Source organism: Triturus cristatus, chromosome 3_1 (assembly GCF_964204655.1).
Source record: "Triturus cristatus chromosome 3_1, aTriCri1.1, whole genome shotgun sequence".
Classification (NCBI taxonomy): Eukaryota; Metazoa; Chordata; class Amphibia; order Caudata; family Salamandridae; genus Triturus; species Triturus cristatus.
The window spans coordinates 497,475,353-497,491,422 of NC_140583.1; the positions used below are offsets into that span (position 1 = coordinate 497,475,353).

Here is a 16,070-nt window from a genome sequence, read left to right on the forward strand (position 1 = left end):
GATAAAGGCCGAAAGATGGGAATCGGAGCCTGAATATCCCGGACCCGCTGTTCCGGAGGATAAGCCCGGAACTGTGCCGAATCGAGAACTGCTCCGATGAAGAGGAGCTTCTGGGAGGGACTCTGGTGTGACTTCGGCACGTTGATGGAGAACCCCAGCAAATGCAGGAGGTCGGCCGTAGTCTGGAGGTGGGAAACGACTTGCTGGGGCGAGCCCGCCTTCAACAGCCAGTCGTCGAGATAGGGGAAGACTGGAACCCCCGATCTGCGCAGATGAGCTGCGACCACCGCCATCACTTTCGTGAACACCCGAGGGGCACTGGTGAGGCCGAAGGGGAGCACGGTGAACTGAAAGTGCTCCTGACCCACCGTGAGCCGCAGGTAACGCCGGTGGGCCGGCAGGACGGAGATGTGAAAATAGGCGTCCTGCAAGTCCAACGCTACCATCCAGTCTCCAGGGTCGAGGGCAGCCAGAACCTGAGCTAAAGTTAGCATCTTGAACCGTTCCTTCCGGAGGAATGTGTTGACGCTCCTGAGGTCCAAGATAGGGCGTAGGCCCCCTTTGGCCTTCTTGGGAACCAGAAAGTAGTGGTAATAGCAACCACGGCCGCCTTCTGGACCAGGAACGCGCTCGACTGCCTCTTTGGCCAAGAGGGCCGTAACTTCCTCCCGCAGAAGATTCAAGTGATCCTCCGATATACGGTGGCATGGCTGGAGGGGTCGTCTCGAAGGGGAGGGAATAGCCCTTCGGACGATTTGCAGCACCCACCTGTCCGAAGTGATGGAGCGCCAGTGGAGCAGGTGATGGCGAACTCTGCCGCCCACTGGCGTGGAATGGGCCTGAAAGCTCGGACTAGGAGGGCTTTGAGGCGGATCCTGCCGGGGTGGATGTGGACTGACCGCGTTGTCCTCTAGAACCGCCACGGCGGAACCCAAGTCCGCGACCGCGTGCAGGTTGGTTCTGCGGCCGGTGGCTAGGCGGATGTGAGGAGGTGCCCCTTCCTTGGCCACGAAACGGGCGGAAGTTTGCAGCCGTGGGGCTGAGAGACCCAAGGACCTGGCCGTAGCCCGGGAGTCCTTAAAACGAGCCAGCGCACTATCCGCCTTCTCACCAGAAAGGCGAGCGCCATCAAAGGGCATATCCATGAGGGTACTCTGGACATCCCCCGAAAAAGACGTGGACCTCAGCCAGGCGTGGCGCCGGAGCGCCACCGTGGTGGAAATCGCCCTACCCAGCGAGTCCGTGGTGTCAATTCCACACCGTATGGCATGTCGCACTGCATCACGCCCGTCAGCAAGTGCCTGGGAGAGACGTGTCCGGGCCTCCTCCGGACACGGTGGCAGCACGTCCTCCACCGCATCCCACAGAGAGTGGGAGAAACGGTCCAAGAGGCAAGCGGTGTTCAAACACCGCAGGCCCAAACTCAGGGAAGAGAACAGTTTCTTTCCGAACTGTTCCAGCCTCCTGGATTCCCGATCCGGAGGAGCGGACGGGAAGGAGGATTGGGAAGTGGAGGCTCTCGGGGGTGGGGTGTTGGGACAGGAAACTGGGGTTGCCCGGAGCAGGGCGGTGGCGCCGGGCCATGTTCCGATCCACAGGAGGAACTGTGGAGGGCTTGGACCAAGTGCCCTGCAGAACGTCGATGAGGGCCTCATTGAACTGCAGCAGAGTCTCTGTGGAGCTTGCCGACGGTTGAAGCACCTCTGTGAGGATATTAGTCCTCACGGCCACAGCAGGTAACTCGAGCCCCAGGGCTTCGGCCACCTTGCGCAGCACCACGGAAAAAGCTGCACATTCCTCCGAAGCCACAGTCGGAGGAGAGATGAAGCCAGCATCCGGCGAAGTGTCCAGACCACTGGCATCCCCCAGTTCGTCTGCCCAGTCCTGTGAAAGTTGACCCTGGAGGGCCATAGGGTCCTCAGACCCCTCCCAGTCGCCCCCGTCATCCGATTCCTGATAAACAGGAGGAACGATCGGAGCCGGACGGTAGATGAAACGGTCATCCATCGGCGTCTGGTGCGGTGCCGGGCAGCGCCATGCCGGCGTCTGGTCCAGACAGGGGCTAAAGCGGGGAACGGCGTCGTCCGGAGACGGCGCCGGAGGTGGAACCGGAGTCGGCGGATGAGGCGTTGTGAGGTCGACCGGCGCAGACAGAGATCCAGGCCTGGATCCCTCGCGGACCTGCGGCGTCTGGACTGAAGTCGACGGGGAGGGAGGGCGGGCGGGTGGGGTGGGGCCGAGCCGCTGGCACGCGAGGTCGCCCAGTCGAGCCCGCGGGGCCCAAAGGTGCGTCGACGGCAGAGCCAGGCCCCTCATGGCCGAGAGGAAGGCACTGACCTCCGCCGGAGTCGCGTCAGTCCCAGGGACCGGCGGGTATGGAGACGGACGCGGCTCCTGCGGAGCCGGGACCACCCTGACCCTCGGCCGAGTCGCGTGACCGGTGAGGGGAGTCCGAAGAGCGTTGTCGCATCTTGGGCTTCTTAGATCGCTTCGACTTACCCGAAGACTTTGTGCCCGACGAGCGATGATGACGACGACTGCGGCTCCGCGACCAGTCCTTGGACCTCCTCCTGGACCGTGAGCGGCGCGGAGCAGAGTGCCGAAGCTCGAAGCTTACGGGACCGCTCCCGCCTAGCCTTCGAGGTCAAGGCCTGACAATCGGGGCACGACTCTGTGTCGTGGTCGGCCCCCAGGCAGTAAAGGCACCGGCGATGGTGATCCGTCACCAGGCGATGACAGGCGTCACAGGCCTTAAATCCAGGCATCCTACCGGCACCAGAGTCGACAAAAGACCAAAAAGTTCAGTAAAAAATTGACTAAGGGGGTAAGCTCTTCCCGGATCGGCGCTGTCTGGTGTGGAAAAAGAAGAACTGATGTCCGTGCGAGGGCGGCGTCTGCGATGTCATTCCGACGCCGGACGTGGAGCCGCAGACGACGCCTAGCGACGCGCAAGGGGTATTGCTGACACAAAATCTTTCCGGATCCAGCCTGACGCCTGGGCATATTCTAAGGTGAGGAATCTAACTAACGTGTTTCTTTCAGATCTGGACAGCACAAATTGTAAAATATAATTATGTACGAGTGCAAAATTCAGTGGCTGCTCTTTTCAGATTAGTGTCTGCTATGCAACTGCTGCCTATCTCAATGAATACTTTAATGAACGCAAAGCAATGTTGTCTATTTTGTTTACGTTGCAAAGAGCGTAAGTTAGTAAAGCTGCTTGTGATTTTCTGCGATTTTTGGAAATTAACATCTGCAGCTGTTTGTTACAGCTTTTAGACTGAGTCAGTGGCACCTTGTTACCCAATCCAATGCAGTGAAGTCCCAATGGCTGCTGTTTTCACTATGCATTGGCGCCTTGCTCCATGCTGATGGAGCTTTGGACGTGGAGAGTCCAGCACCGAGAGCTGGTCGGTAGCAGGGCTCCCGCTCTGCCTTCTCTGCTGTTGCCTCTTTGGTGTGTGATTTTGGAAGAATGAAATATTATTTTGCTTCAGAATCCCGTGCTGCCTCTACAGTGGATTTGCTTCGGACTTTCTCACGTGGTTGTTTTCTTTTCTTTTTTCCACGCTTGTTCAGGTTTCTCACTTCCGCAGCGACAGAATATCAACCGTGTCGTCAGTTTTTTGTTTTTAGATTGTGTTTTGTGAAAGCATTGATTTTGTAACGCTGACATAAACAAGCATTTGCAATGCAATAGGTCTCGCTTTTTTGAGAGTTAGAGCTATTGGCATTGTAAATAACCATGTTTTTTACCTATGTGTTTTGGTGTGGAGTGGATGTATGGGATTTGGCGTCGAATTATGTGGGTTGAATTAAAATTGTCAGTAGTGGAATTTTGTGGTGTGTGGAGTGGATGTATGGGATTTGGCGTCGAATTATGTGGGTTGAATTAAAATTGTCAGTAGTGGAATTTTGTGGTGTGTAGTGTATTTGTGTACTGCAATTATGTGGCGTGGTGAATAGATAGGGGTGAGAGCTGCACAGAATAGAAACAAGCGTTGGCATAGCCAATAGGTCTTGCCTTTGGGACCTTATAAGTATTTAGTTATGCAGCACAATATCCTTGGTGCAACAACATTAACTGTTGCATGGTTAAACACTTATAAGGCCCCCAAAGGTGAGACCTATTGGCTATGCCAATGCTTGTTTTGGGTGGGGGTGGAGGGCTTTGGGAAAAAAGTGCTGCAGAAGACAGTGACCAAACGAACATAGCATATTTTTCTTATATTTTTTTGCTTTCAACCACATTCCAGTTAGTGGTAGAAATGGATGTAAACCGATAATGGATCCCGGAAAGCCATACATTTTTGAAAAGAAGATAACATTTTGAATTCAGCAAGGGGTCATTTGTGTAGATCCTTCAAGGTTTTCCATCAGAAAGTAACAGTTGAAATAAAAAATAAAATTGAGTTGGAAAAAAATACGTTTGTGCCTACATATTCACCTGTAACTATGCTAGATGTTTGAAACCAAAATACCGTTGCGTCCGCAGGACCCTTCTGGTTACGGGTATATATTTGGCTTGTTGGTTAACCAAGAACCTGAGGTACCCAGAACCAATAACGGAGCTGCACCTTGCAATGGTTTTTCATTGTGTACTGGGTATACAGCAGTTTATTTGGTAAAATATAAAGAGTGAAAAATAGGTAACAAGGAAACCTATGTATTTCTGAAATGGTAACAAGATATAGAATTTAGAAGCAATGGTTATTTGCACAGCTATGGATTTGTGGGAAGCCATACTAGAATGTGAATTGGGGGCATTTTTCAAAATGTTGTTTTTTTTTTTTTTTTTTTTTTTTTTTTTTATATACACTGGCTTACATTTGGAAGGCAGAAATGCATTTAAAGACAACAGGTAATAACACTTGTTCTACCATTCTTTGTTCTCCTAAGTTTCCCGATAATAATAGTACCTCACTTTTGTGGATAGACCTAGTGCCCACGACAGAAAACTGACCCTTCCAACCACCAGCATTCCGCCAAGTCTCCCGATAAAATTGTATCACACTTGTGTGGGTAGACCTAGTGCCCACGACAGGAAATGGCCCAAAACGTACTATGGCGACTTTAAAATTATCTATCACAAAAAGACATGGTTCTGCGAGGGAGTCATCTGTGCTTTTGGTCCCGGGCTTGGTGGCCATCTTGGGAAACCTACCGAACCCAGACATTTCTGAAAACTAGATGCCTGGGTGAAGTCTAGGGAGGTGTGGCTTGTGTGGATCCCCCAACGTTTTGTTACCTAGAATCCCCTGCAAACCGCAAATTTTGCCACCAAAATTTCATTTTCCTCACATTTGTTGTGTGATCACTGGGCCGAGACAAATTTTCTACCATCCAGTGTTTCCCCAGATCTCCTGATAAAAATGGTACCTCACTTGTATGGGTGGGCTAAGTGCCTGCAACAGGGAGGGGCCTAAAACGTATTGTGGAGGCATCAATTATCTTTCACGAAACTACCTGTTTTGGAAAGGAGGGTTGGGGGGCGGGGCACCTGGTTTTGAAAGTGGGGGCACCTGCGTTTTTTTTCCCGGGCTCGGCGGTCATTTAGGGAAACCTGCCAAACCAAGACATTTCTGAAAATTAGAAGTCCAGGGAGGTGTGGCTTGCATGGACCCCCAAGTGTTTTCTTACGCAGAATCCCCTGTAAATCTCAAATTTTGTTGTTAAAAAAAAAAAATAAAAAAAAAAAAAGAATTTCCTCCCATTTCTGTTTGGGATCACCATGCCAGCACACATTTCCTACCACGCAGCGTCTCCTGATAACAAGCATTTACAATGCAATAGGTCTCCCATTTTAGAGGGTTTAAGCTATTGGCATTGTAAATGACAATGCCTTTTACTTATCTGTTTTAAAAACCAACACATATATAAAAGGCATTGTCATTTACAATGCCAATAGCTCAAACTCTCGCAAATGCGAGACCTATTTCATTGCAAATGCTTTTTTCAAAATAGACTTTGTTTGCCCGTGTGAGTTGAACTGGCACACAAAAAGAAGAGAAAAAAGTAGCACTGAAGGGGGAGCAACAGGAGGTGGGGCTTGTGAGGAATCAGAGGGCGGGTGGGTGAAACAATATTGGGGCATGGGTGGGGGAAGGAACATGGGGGTGGTGGGAGAACCTAGAGAAAGAGTAATGGGGCGAGATGCTGCACTGGACGTATTGTGCAAGAAGGGTGGTGATTAGGGTGAAGCATACAGGTGAAAGGGGGAGAGTAGTGTGAAAACTGAGAGCTTAACAGGAAAAGGGTGGAGCTGAGGTCTGGCTAAAGGGCTACAGCTGCCGCTTTTGGAACCTGGTAGGAATCCCGTTGTTGGTTCAACACCCTGTGATTCTATGCAAGTCACTTAATCTCCCCTTGCCTAAAGCAAAATGAACGTGCCCTTGTATAATGTAAGTGTTGATCTTGTGAAGCGCTCCAATACCTTCTGGTTGAGTTCAGGCTATATAAAAACGGAGAAATAGTAAACCACCAGAAAACGGACTAAAAACATAGAATAGTTTGACATACAGATCTTACTTGCCTTGTAACGCCGGCTCTCTAATTCGATACTCCTACCTGTATGCGACTTAGCGCTTGCCTTCGGTAGCGTGCGCAACAAGTCGCTCTAGGATAACAAAAAAATACAACCATGATCTAATTTTGGGAATGCGCCGACCCCCCCCTCTGCTCCTAATCACGCGCTACACTCCTGCTGACAATGATTATAAAGCATCTGGCGAGGCGCCCTGCAGTGTTTGTATGCGGAACATTGCTCCTCCAGCCAGGCTGAAGTAAATACGTTCTCTGGCTCTTTGTGCGCCGTTCTTGCATTGCACAAAGTAGTTACTTTAAGGCAGCTGCCTGTAGCATGCTTACTTGGGTTGGAGCTGTAGGGGTCCAGGATGGGGAAGATCGCTCCGAGGAACCCAAACCCATTCAATCTTTTTGGTGGGAGGGGACTCTGCTCATACTCTGGAGTCAGGGCTTCACCTGGTAGGAAGAGGGGAAGTGCTGGTCTGCTTTCCTGGCTGGTGTTTTTGCTCTGAAGCACATGAGGCTGCAGGAGGAGGAGTGCTGAAGCTGATGCTTGAGAGTGGAAAGCTGCAGATAGTCTCTTGCCCCCACCTCCTTCACATACATTGGCAACAGGGTGTGGGTGGGGTCTCTGCATTGGCTCTTCTCGTTGTTAATAAAAAAACGTGAATGTCGTGTGTTTAAAAAAACGCCGCCAGCGGAGCACATTTGTTTTGGAAGCAAGATACCGCGATAACCACTGAGTGTTAAAAAACGAACCAGAGCGACTAAAGAAACTTATCAAAAGAGTGTGTGCATGTTTAAAATACACTCCGAAACATTTGGGAGGGACTAAACAAGTTCTGGCATCCCACAAGTGCTGCGTGGGGCAGAGGACACCCTTTGCATGGCGCCCTGCTAATACAACAAGCCTCCTCGTGGGGCCTTGTCACCCAACAAATCACGAAAAATTAACCAAGGCCAGCCATGCATGCAGTTGGGGTTAGTTTTCATTGACAAATGTGTGTTTGGGCACTGGATATGGCACAGTGGGAGGCAGGCTGTAGGTTAATTGTATCACACACATGTAGCCATGACAAACCTAAGACAATGGCTCTCAGGAAAACCTGCTGTGTTGTCGGGGCTGCCTTCTCCCCCACAACTTTACCTCTAGAATCACTATGCAATCTTCAACTTTTCTTGCCCTGACTCTGTTCGTACCTAGAGCTTGACCAAGTAGTGGATGTGGAATTGCTACACAAAGGTCTTGGGGCACTCTTCTCTGCCAAAGAATGATTGAGGCGAGCACCTATGGGTGTTCGAGCTTGCAGAGAGCGCAGTTGTAACACACGAAACGGCTCCAATACCTTTGGGTCAAGTTCGCGCTTGTAAAATGTGCCAAAAAACCCAGCCGCTCGAGTGGTGGGTGCGGGCACAGGGAGACAAGGGAGAGTGGTGCAGGGGAGACGACAGACTCTGCAGCTGCCGCCCTGCACTCCGCTGCTCGCTCCCGCGCCAAAACGCCATGGGAGTGCAGTTTTCAGAAGAGTTGGGATATGCACCCACCTTTAGCCAATTGCAGGCTTTGATTTGAAAAAGACACACACAAAAGCCAACCCAATGCGTATGAGGAGTTGGACCCACACAGAGTAGATACAAGAAGCCTCGCAGGGCACCGCATGCACGCTGCGCTAGGCTCGACCTAAAAATGATTAAATTTAGCTAAAAAGTCAGACCCTCCTCACATTTCTGAATGGAAAAGTTGTGGGATCATCGCCCTGCACAACTTTCCCACTGCCCAGCGTTCCCGTCGGTCTCCGGATTAAAAATGATACCTCACTTGAATGGGTGCCCAAAGCAGAGACAACAGAACCTCCCCTATAAAATTCTTAATTGGTGATACATCTCACAGATAATAGATGCCTCATTGAATCACAGAACTAGAGCAAAATATCTCTGGTGCCTAGTGGGCTTTTTCCTCCCCCCGGGACAGAAAGAATAGGGCTGTTTTTTGGGGGTAGAGGGCATTGGCCTCGCCCATTACGGACAGCCTACGCCCTTCTATTTAAAAAACAATAATAATCCCTGGTGCCTAGTGTGCTTTCTACCCACCCATGGGCTTAGGAGCAGATCGGGGGCTTTTGCCTCCCATCTGTACCCTGGGGGATGGGACGCAGAAAGACTCTACAAAATTTTGGGATGGGTGGGGTCATTATAATGCCCAGTAAGGGCAGCCTCCAACTCAAGTTTTAATAAAAAGAATCCGCAGTGTCTAGTGTGCTTTCTACCCCCTTCCCATGGGGTGGCAGATTAGGGGCTACTGCTCCCTGGGGGGCGCAGAAAGACTGAATATTGGCAAATTATTATGGGGGGGGGGGGAGCAAAGGCTCTTGCGCAAGGGGCCGCTCCCCTCTCCCTGGAGTCTAGTGGTTGATCCCTGCGTGCAGGCATTCACTAGAGGAGGGGAGAATCTTCCCTTTCCAATGATACCTCTTCCGTCTGCCTACTTGCCGGGGAAGCTCCCGAGGTTTGGGGAAAAAAAAGGAAATCCCTTTGCTTTTTGCAGCAGAGGGATTGCTAAAGAGTGTGCCTTGGACGTAACTGTTACATTTTTGACACCGGAGCGCCACAGCCCTGAACGGAAACATTATGTCCAAGGCATGAAAGGGGTTAAGTGCCATTATTTATTTTTTTCATCCAGTTTTATTCAGCCACGAAGACCATAAAAGCACAAAAAACAGTTTAAAACAATTGGATCACAATAAAATAATGCAAATATCAACTGTCCCCCCCGTGTTTAAAAGAATAGTAAGAATACTTAAAGAAATATTTTAAAATCCCAATGAATTACAAATTTCATGATGGCTTTTTGGGCTCACATATAAGTCTGTACAAACTCATAACCTTGAGCTAAAGTGCATATCTCCTTCTCAGTTTCAGTGCATGGGTAATACAATTTAAGACTGAGCAGCATATAGTTTTGGACTCAAAGCGCTGGAGGATACATTAACAGCCCTGGTAATTATTTTAAAAAACTGTGCCATTAATATAAATTGAATGTTTGACAGACCTGTGGTCTAAAACTATTTTTTAATATCAAAATCTGAAATCCCAAGTAGTATTCTCATCTTGGGTGACCTGAAAGGAGGGAGAGACTGTCTCATAATGGCAATTCCCCAGAGCACATGCTCAAATACTAATTTCAGCTTTGGGGATTCACTGATTAATTATTGTGGTCCATTGTGATGAACATCCTCATACAAGGCATGGGCAAAAACGCCATAGCAAGGCATCTGATGTGTCTGATATATATGTTTTTAGGTCTCGGCTAGCGTGGCTGCGCACATGCGCAGCTCGCTCTGCGAGATTTAATGAGTTTGAGGAGTTTCAGTAAAGGGCATTAAGCCCCGCCCCTCGTTTCCATTGACCGGCGTCACCGTTTATGCTAAACGGTGACCAGCCATTGGAAAAGAGCTTTGTATGTTGCCTCCCTTTGCCTTTTTCTGCCGTCCCACTTGGATGGGCTCGCCTGCTTTCTGTTCGTTGTAAACATTTTCTTATCTTTATGGGGCCAACATGGCCCCATAAAGACAAGAGATCCGGCTGCAGCGCGGTCCTCTTTCGCTTTCAGGACCGCGCTTTTGGAACTTGGAGTGAGTGTTTTTCTAAAACGCTAAGTTGCCCAAAGAGGGGGCCTCTTTGAAACTAAACTTGCTAATTGCTATATATATATATATATATATTTCAGATTTGTGGCTTGGTGATGGCAGCGCAGAATGGAAGCACTCCTTTCATTTCTACCGCCGACACCCCCCCCCTCTTCTGATCAGTATAATGTAATGCATAATGTCATTTCGGTTTTAAGTTTTGGCAGCCCTGTTTGAGCATTTACCGTTTTGGCGCACAAGAGTCTTTCTGACTCTTTATCTGGTTGCTAGACCAGGTTACATCCCTTGTGCACTTGAATGGCATGATCATGTTGTTAACTTTATGCTTTCTCTTGGATCAGAAGCGCATTGCACACATCTTCTGTTGCCCTTTAATGTATGTGGCATTCTCATACTTGTTTGGGTCTCACGACATTCACCGTATATATGCGTTGTGTTTTTATTTGAAAATCAAAACATGTATTCGGAATACTTAACTATAAAGAAGGGTGAGAGTGCTAATGCACCGTAGTTTCTAAATCGCCGTTCAGGATGTGTTGTCACAATATTTTCAAAAGCCTACATTTTCGTATTGACTTTGGTACAATTTTTGTTCGCAGTAGTACGTGCAGACATCAGAAAAGGGACGCATGCAGAATTGCACTTCGTGGTGATTTATAGTGCTTTAGGATTAGGAAATATTTAATATTCGACCTAATTCGCCGAGAAGTTACATTGGCATCTAATTTTAGTTACTCTGTTTGAATACAATAAATGAATCCGTGTACGTTATCTTTTTAAGGCCTGGAATGTAAACATTAAATTTGCTTGAATTGCGCAGCTTTGTGTTCTCCCACCCACCTGTTCCTTATTTTAGAAGGGATGAGTAAGCTCTGTTGCTGTCCCAGTTCCAAAGCAGTCCTTCTGACATTCCTCTTCCAGCTCCTCACTGCACTCCTGCTCCCCTCCCCTTCAGGGGTGAAGGGTCAGGCAGGCAGCACTGCCCTGCGCGAGGCGAGCTCGAGTGAAGTATGAATGTGAGCTGAGGCTGTGAAAGGCCCGGAGGCCGCGGTGCTGCGCTCAAGATATCTACAGGCACACTCCAACGGAGGGGGGTGATGGGGGCAGTGGGGGGGGGGGGCGTCATGGATAGACTGACACTGGCACATGGGCGCAAAGTCACGGGTGCGGATGCACGGACGCTGGGACTTTGACACACATGTACAGTAACCGCCACAGATAGACACACCGGGAATTAGACACACAAGGAAAGTAACAGGCAGGGATAGACTGACACTGGGAGTTAGATATGCAGGTACAACGTTACAGGCACTAGTGTACAGACACTGGTATTTAGAGACACAGACGGGGGGGGGGGGGCAAAAAGACATGACCGATTGCCGCAGGCACTTAATGCACTAATACCAAAACGTAGGGCATGAAAATGGGGCATAAAGACATGGGCAGATTGGTACTGACCATTACAAATACGGGGGCTGAAAGGCATAAAGACCCGGAAACTCAGAGAGATAGACAACGGGATGAAAGTCATTGAGCCAATGACACCAGCATGTAGAACAAGGAAACGTGTCATAAAGACACAGATAGCAAGATTCAGACTCGCATATACCATGCCAGGCAACATGGGTGCATCCACACTGGAATGTAGAGAATTAGACACGTGGGCAGACAGTCAAAGGCACTAGAATTTAGAGAGACGGATTCTGGGAAGAAAGACTTGCAGACACTGCCCTAGAAATAGGCCTCAAAGGCGTGGATAAACTCTAACTAGAATTAGAGATGCAGACTCAGTGACAGAAAAAACGGATAGACTGGCAGTGAACTTAGACCAGGACAGTAAGATGCAGATGTCCTGATACTAGAAGTTAGAAACCCTGGAGTGTCGGTAGAGAGGTACTCGGGAACTGGCACCTGTAAGGTGGGGCTGAGGACATAGGCCAGAGTGGAAGCACGCCGAAGGGTATCTTCACCCTTCTAAGCAGAGTCCACTCTTCAGGAAACACCAGCCTCCATATAGCCCTTTGAGGCTGAGCGGTGGTAGGAGTACTCCACAAATACCAAGTTCCCATACTACTGCTATGACCTCCAAAATAAAAAGTCTAAATTTTTCACTCTTCTATCCCTCGACTATCCTTTTCAATCGAAATTACAGACCAACATGTCATCTTCTCAAATTTCATATTTCACTATACTAATTCATCACTAATCCTTTATGGGTGTCAGAGTAGCGTGCTACTCACCGAAAAAAGCACTTCAACACCTCATTCAGGGTAGCAAGCACTATATAAATGCAAACCGTTTTCCCTCTTCTATCCCTCCGCTATCCTTCTCAATCCAAATAAGTGACTAACCTATCCACCGCTCAAATTACTTTCATATTTCACTATACTAATTCACCACTAATCCTTATGGGTTCCGGAGTAGCGTGCTACTCACCAAGAAAGTGCTTCAACACCCCATCAGGGGTAACCAGCTCTATGAAAATGCAAACTTTTTTCCCTGTTCTATCCCTCCGCTATCCTTCTGAATCCAAATAAGCGACTAACCTATCCACCACCCAAATTACTTTCATATTTCACTATACTAACTCTCCACTAATCCTTATGGGTTCCGGAGTAGCGTGCTACTCACCAAGAAAGTGCTTCAACACCCCATCAGGGGTAACCAGCTCTATGAAAATGCAAACTTTTTTCCCTGTTCTATCCCTCCGCTATCCTTCTGAATCCAAATAAGCGACTAACCTATCCACCACCCAAATTACTTTCATATTTCACTATACTAACTCTCCACTAATCCTTATGGGTTCCGGAGTAGCGTGCTACTCACCAAGAAAGTGCTTCAACACCCCATCAGGGGTAACCAGCTCTATGAAAATGCAAACTTTTTTCCCTGTTCTATCCCTCCGCTATCCTTCTGAATCCAAATAAGCGACTAACCTATCCACCACCCAAATTACTTTCATATTTCACTATACTAACTCTCCACTAATCCTTTATGGGTTCAGGAGTAGCCTGCTACTTGCTGAAAAAGTGCTTCGACGCCTCGTTGGGGGTAGTGAGCGCTATATAAATGAAATTACAATACAATTGCAATACAATACTATTGCTTGCCTACATGAGGAGCGAGAACCTAGCATTCAGGGCACAAGTCCTAAAGCGAGCATTAAAAATGCAATAGGTCTCGCCTTTCATTACGTTAAAGCCATTTGCTTTGATATACAATACCATTAGCAAACGAAATGGCTTTAACTTAATCAAAGGCGAGACCTATTGCATTTTCAATGCTTGTTTTAAGAAATGACGGTGCTACTAACTTTTGCATTTTCACTAGTGCCAGGAGAAGTTGACTAAATTGAGTTATTTATTTATATTGCTTTTTTTAAATTTAAATCTAGTTGTCCATGGGTCTGGCACAAGTGTAATAGAGGCCGGAATTACTCTTGCCTGTCACCTTCTTAGCAAAACTGTGAGTTTTATATTTTAACATTGCATGGCACACATCAATAAGAGACTCTGATTTATTACTAAAGGATGGCCTCTGGTGCCTGTTCCATTGGTCCTCGGCTCAGCTTTCAGGAACTCTTATCTCGCAGCACCTAAGATCCTATGCAGGTTTCATAAAATTCAACAAAGGTAGGAAAATATCTGTGAGATCTACTCTGAGATGTGATTTAGTGACCTTAACCCACAAACTTGAACAACAGATTATCGCCATATCTCAGTTGACCGGTCTGGTGGCTAAAACCTACACTATTGCATCTACACAAAAAAGATTGGTACAGGAAAACCTCTCTTCCAGGCTTTTACTGTGTTATAGAGTTTTATGTGATATCATAAAAAAAATTATTTTGCAGAATGCCATTACTGAAAACCCATTTAACCTAAACTGTTTAATAGAAAGTTTCATAATGAATGGCATGTACCTTTTTGCAGAGATTAATTCATAGAATGTCTCATAAATATAAATGCAGTGATTGCAGGTTTTACTTTCAGAAACTGTTTTGTCAGATTTATTTCAGTGCTCTACTTCAGGTGACAATATTTCATATTTCTATCAGCATACAATGTCAAACAATTGCTTCGGATGCTTTTAATTTGCTTACCCTTCACCACCTGTTAACATTATCCATCGCTGACCCCTTACAACCTCTAAACACCAATAACTGCTCCATAAAACACCTTACCTAAACTGCGCTCATCCCTAAAGCCTAAAGGGTCTTTGTACCCAAACAATCCACCATACCCTAAAATCCCACCGATCCTATATCCCCCGGCACACCCAAACTCCACCCATCCCTGAACACTGAAACACCTTCACCACCCTTAAACACCAGTCATCCATGACCCCTATTCTACTCCGCCCTGAACCCTAAAAACTCTATCCAGCTCTGAATTCTTAAATCCCCCACTACCCTAAACTCCACCCTGCCTGAAACCTCAAACTCATCAACCAGCCGCTACCCATAATTAAACATTAACATCCCTCACCAGCCCTAAACTCCGCCCAGCAATGAACCCTCAAACACCACTCCTCTGTAAACTCAAAAAAACCTTCACCTCCCCTACACTCCTCTCTAAACCCTAAACTCCTTTCAATGTCTGAATGCTAGTTATTTCTAACCCCTAGAAAGCCCTCCACCCCTGAACCCAAAAACCCCACAGTAGTCCTAAACTTAACCAACGTTAATGTAATTTAGGATGTTTCCTTAATATTATCTTCCCTTTTCATTTTGCCTTTAATTTTCGATTTTTTTTGTGTATTCTCAAAATTCTCTTCACTTAATGTGGTTTTCCATGATTTGGTTTCCTCCAGTGTGGCTTCTCATTTTCGGTTTCCCATTAATACACATACATCAGTATTATAGATCTATTGTATACTGTGGTGAACCGAACATTTTTAACATATAACCTAAAATACAGACCTACCTATTCATGCAGGCCTGTTCCCCACTTGCTTATGCCCCGAAGTGTACTAGAGCTGCTGAAAAGCATTAATATTTACAAAAAACAATTATTGCTAGTCTTTCTCTTGTTCTTGATTTTGTGACTTGCCCAACATTTCTCAAAACACCTGCAAAAACGCATACCGGCTGCATTATTTACATTGACTGGAAGTCTATTGTGTGTTTTATTGCCTACAGTGTCTTTTTAAAAAAATAAATATATATATTATTCGAAAATGACAGATGCAGTACATTTTTTAGCCATCCCAGATCGAGCGATATACATTTTTGTCATAAACTGGTTTGAATAATTATTGCAGTATTATATGCTTTTCAAAGACTCTTATTTTTATACCTTCTAACAGATGAATGAAATGGAGATCCCACGTTCAACGGCAGAGCGGAGCCTGCGGGAGCATATGGGGAATGTGGTTGAAGCCTTAATTGCCCTCACAAACTGAATGATATGTTTGTGTTTGGTATGGTTTACATTGGTGATTCCTTTGATCAATGAATTCATTCTTGTCTGGAAGAGCAGCAACAGGAGGGGGAAATTTGTATTGAAGCTACTGACCTTTTCTTCAGGTCATATTGACCCACAAGTTCAGTGTTTATTACTATTTTATTTTTCCTAGACTGTAAATGCATAAATAAAAAGATGTCAACAAAAAGTGTGTTCCTGTTCATATAATAAACCATATATTTTCCAGTTCTTGGTTGTGGAAAACGAAAATTCTCAAGTTGGTAAACTCTTCAAGTTTGTTAATCGACTGCTGAATGCTAGGATTTTAACAAAAATACCCATGTTGCTTCCCCATTTATAATGACCAGGTTGGCATGAGGCTATCCAATGTTGGGATCACTTTGGTTGCAGTGTGCTCTTTTAGGGTTTCAATGTTATGGCTGTGCAAAGTAAGTTTTAACTGCCACCCTTGGTGCTCTGTGCAGCAGCAAAG

General features: G+C 46.9%; 1 protein-coding gene across 1 annotated transcript in view; it reads left to right on the forward strand.

Annotated features, from left to right (window-relative positions):
- HYPK (huntingtin interacting protein K) overlaps positions 1 to 15,826 on the forward strand; it is a 31,809-nt gene extending 15,983 nt beyond the window's left edge. The window contains exon 4 of the mRNA XM_085644358.1: positions 15,480 to 15,826. Coding sequence (XP_085500484.1) covers positions 15,480 to 15,575 — 96 coding nt within the window. The 3' untranslated portion in view covers positions 15,576 to 15,826. The remainder of the gene's footprint in view (positions 1 to 15,479) is intronic.
- The last annotated feature ends 244 nt before the right edge of the window (positions 15,827 to 16,070 follow it).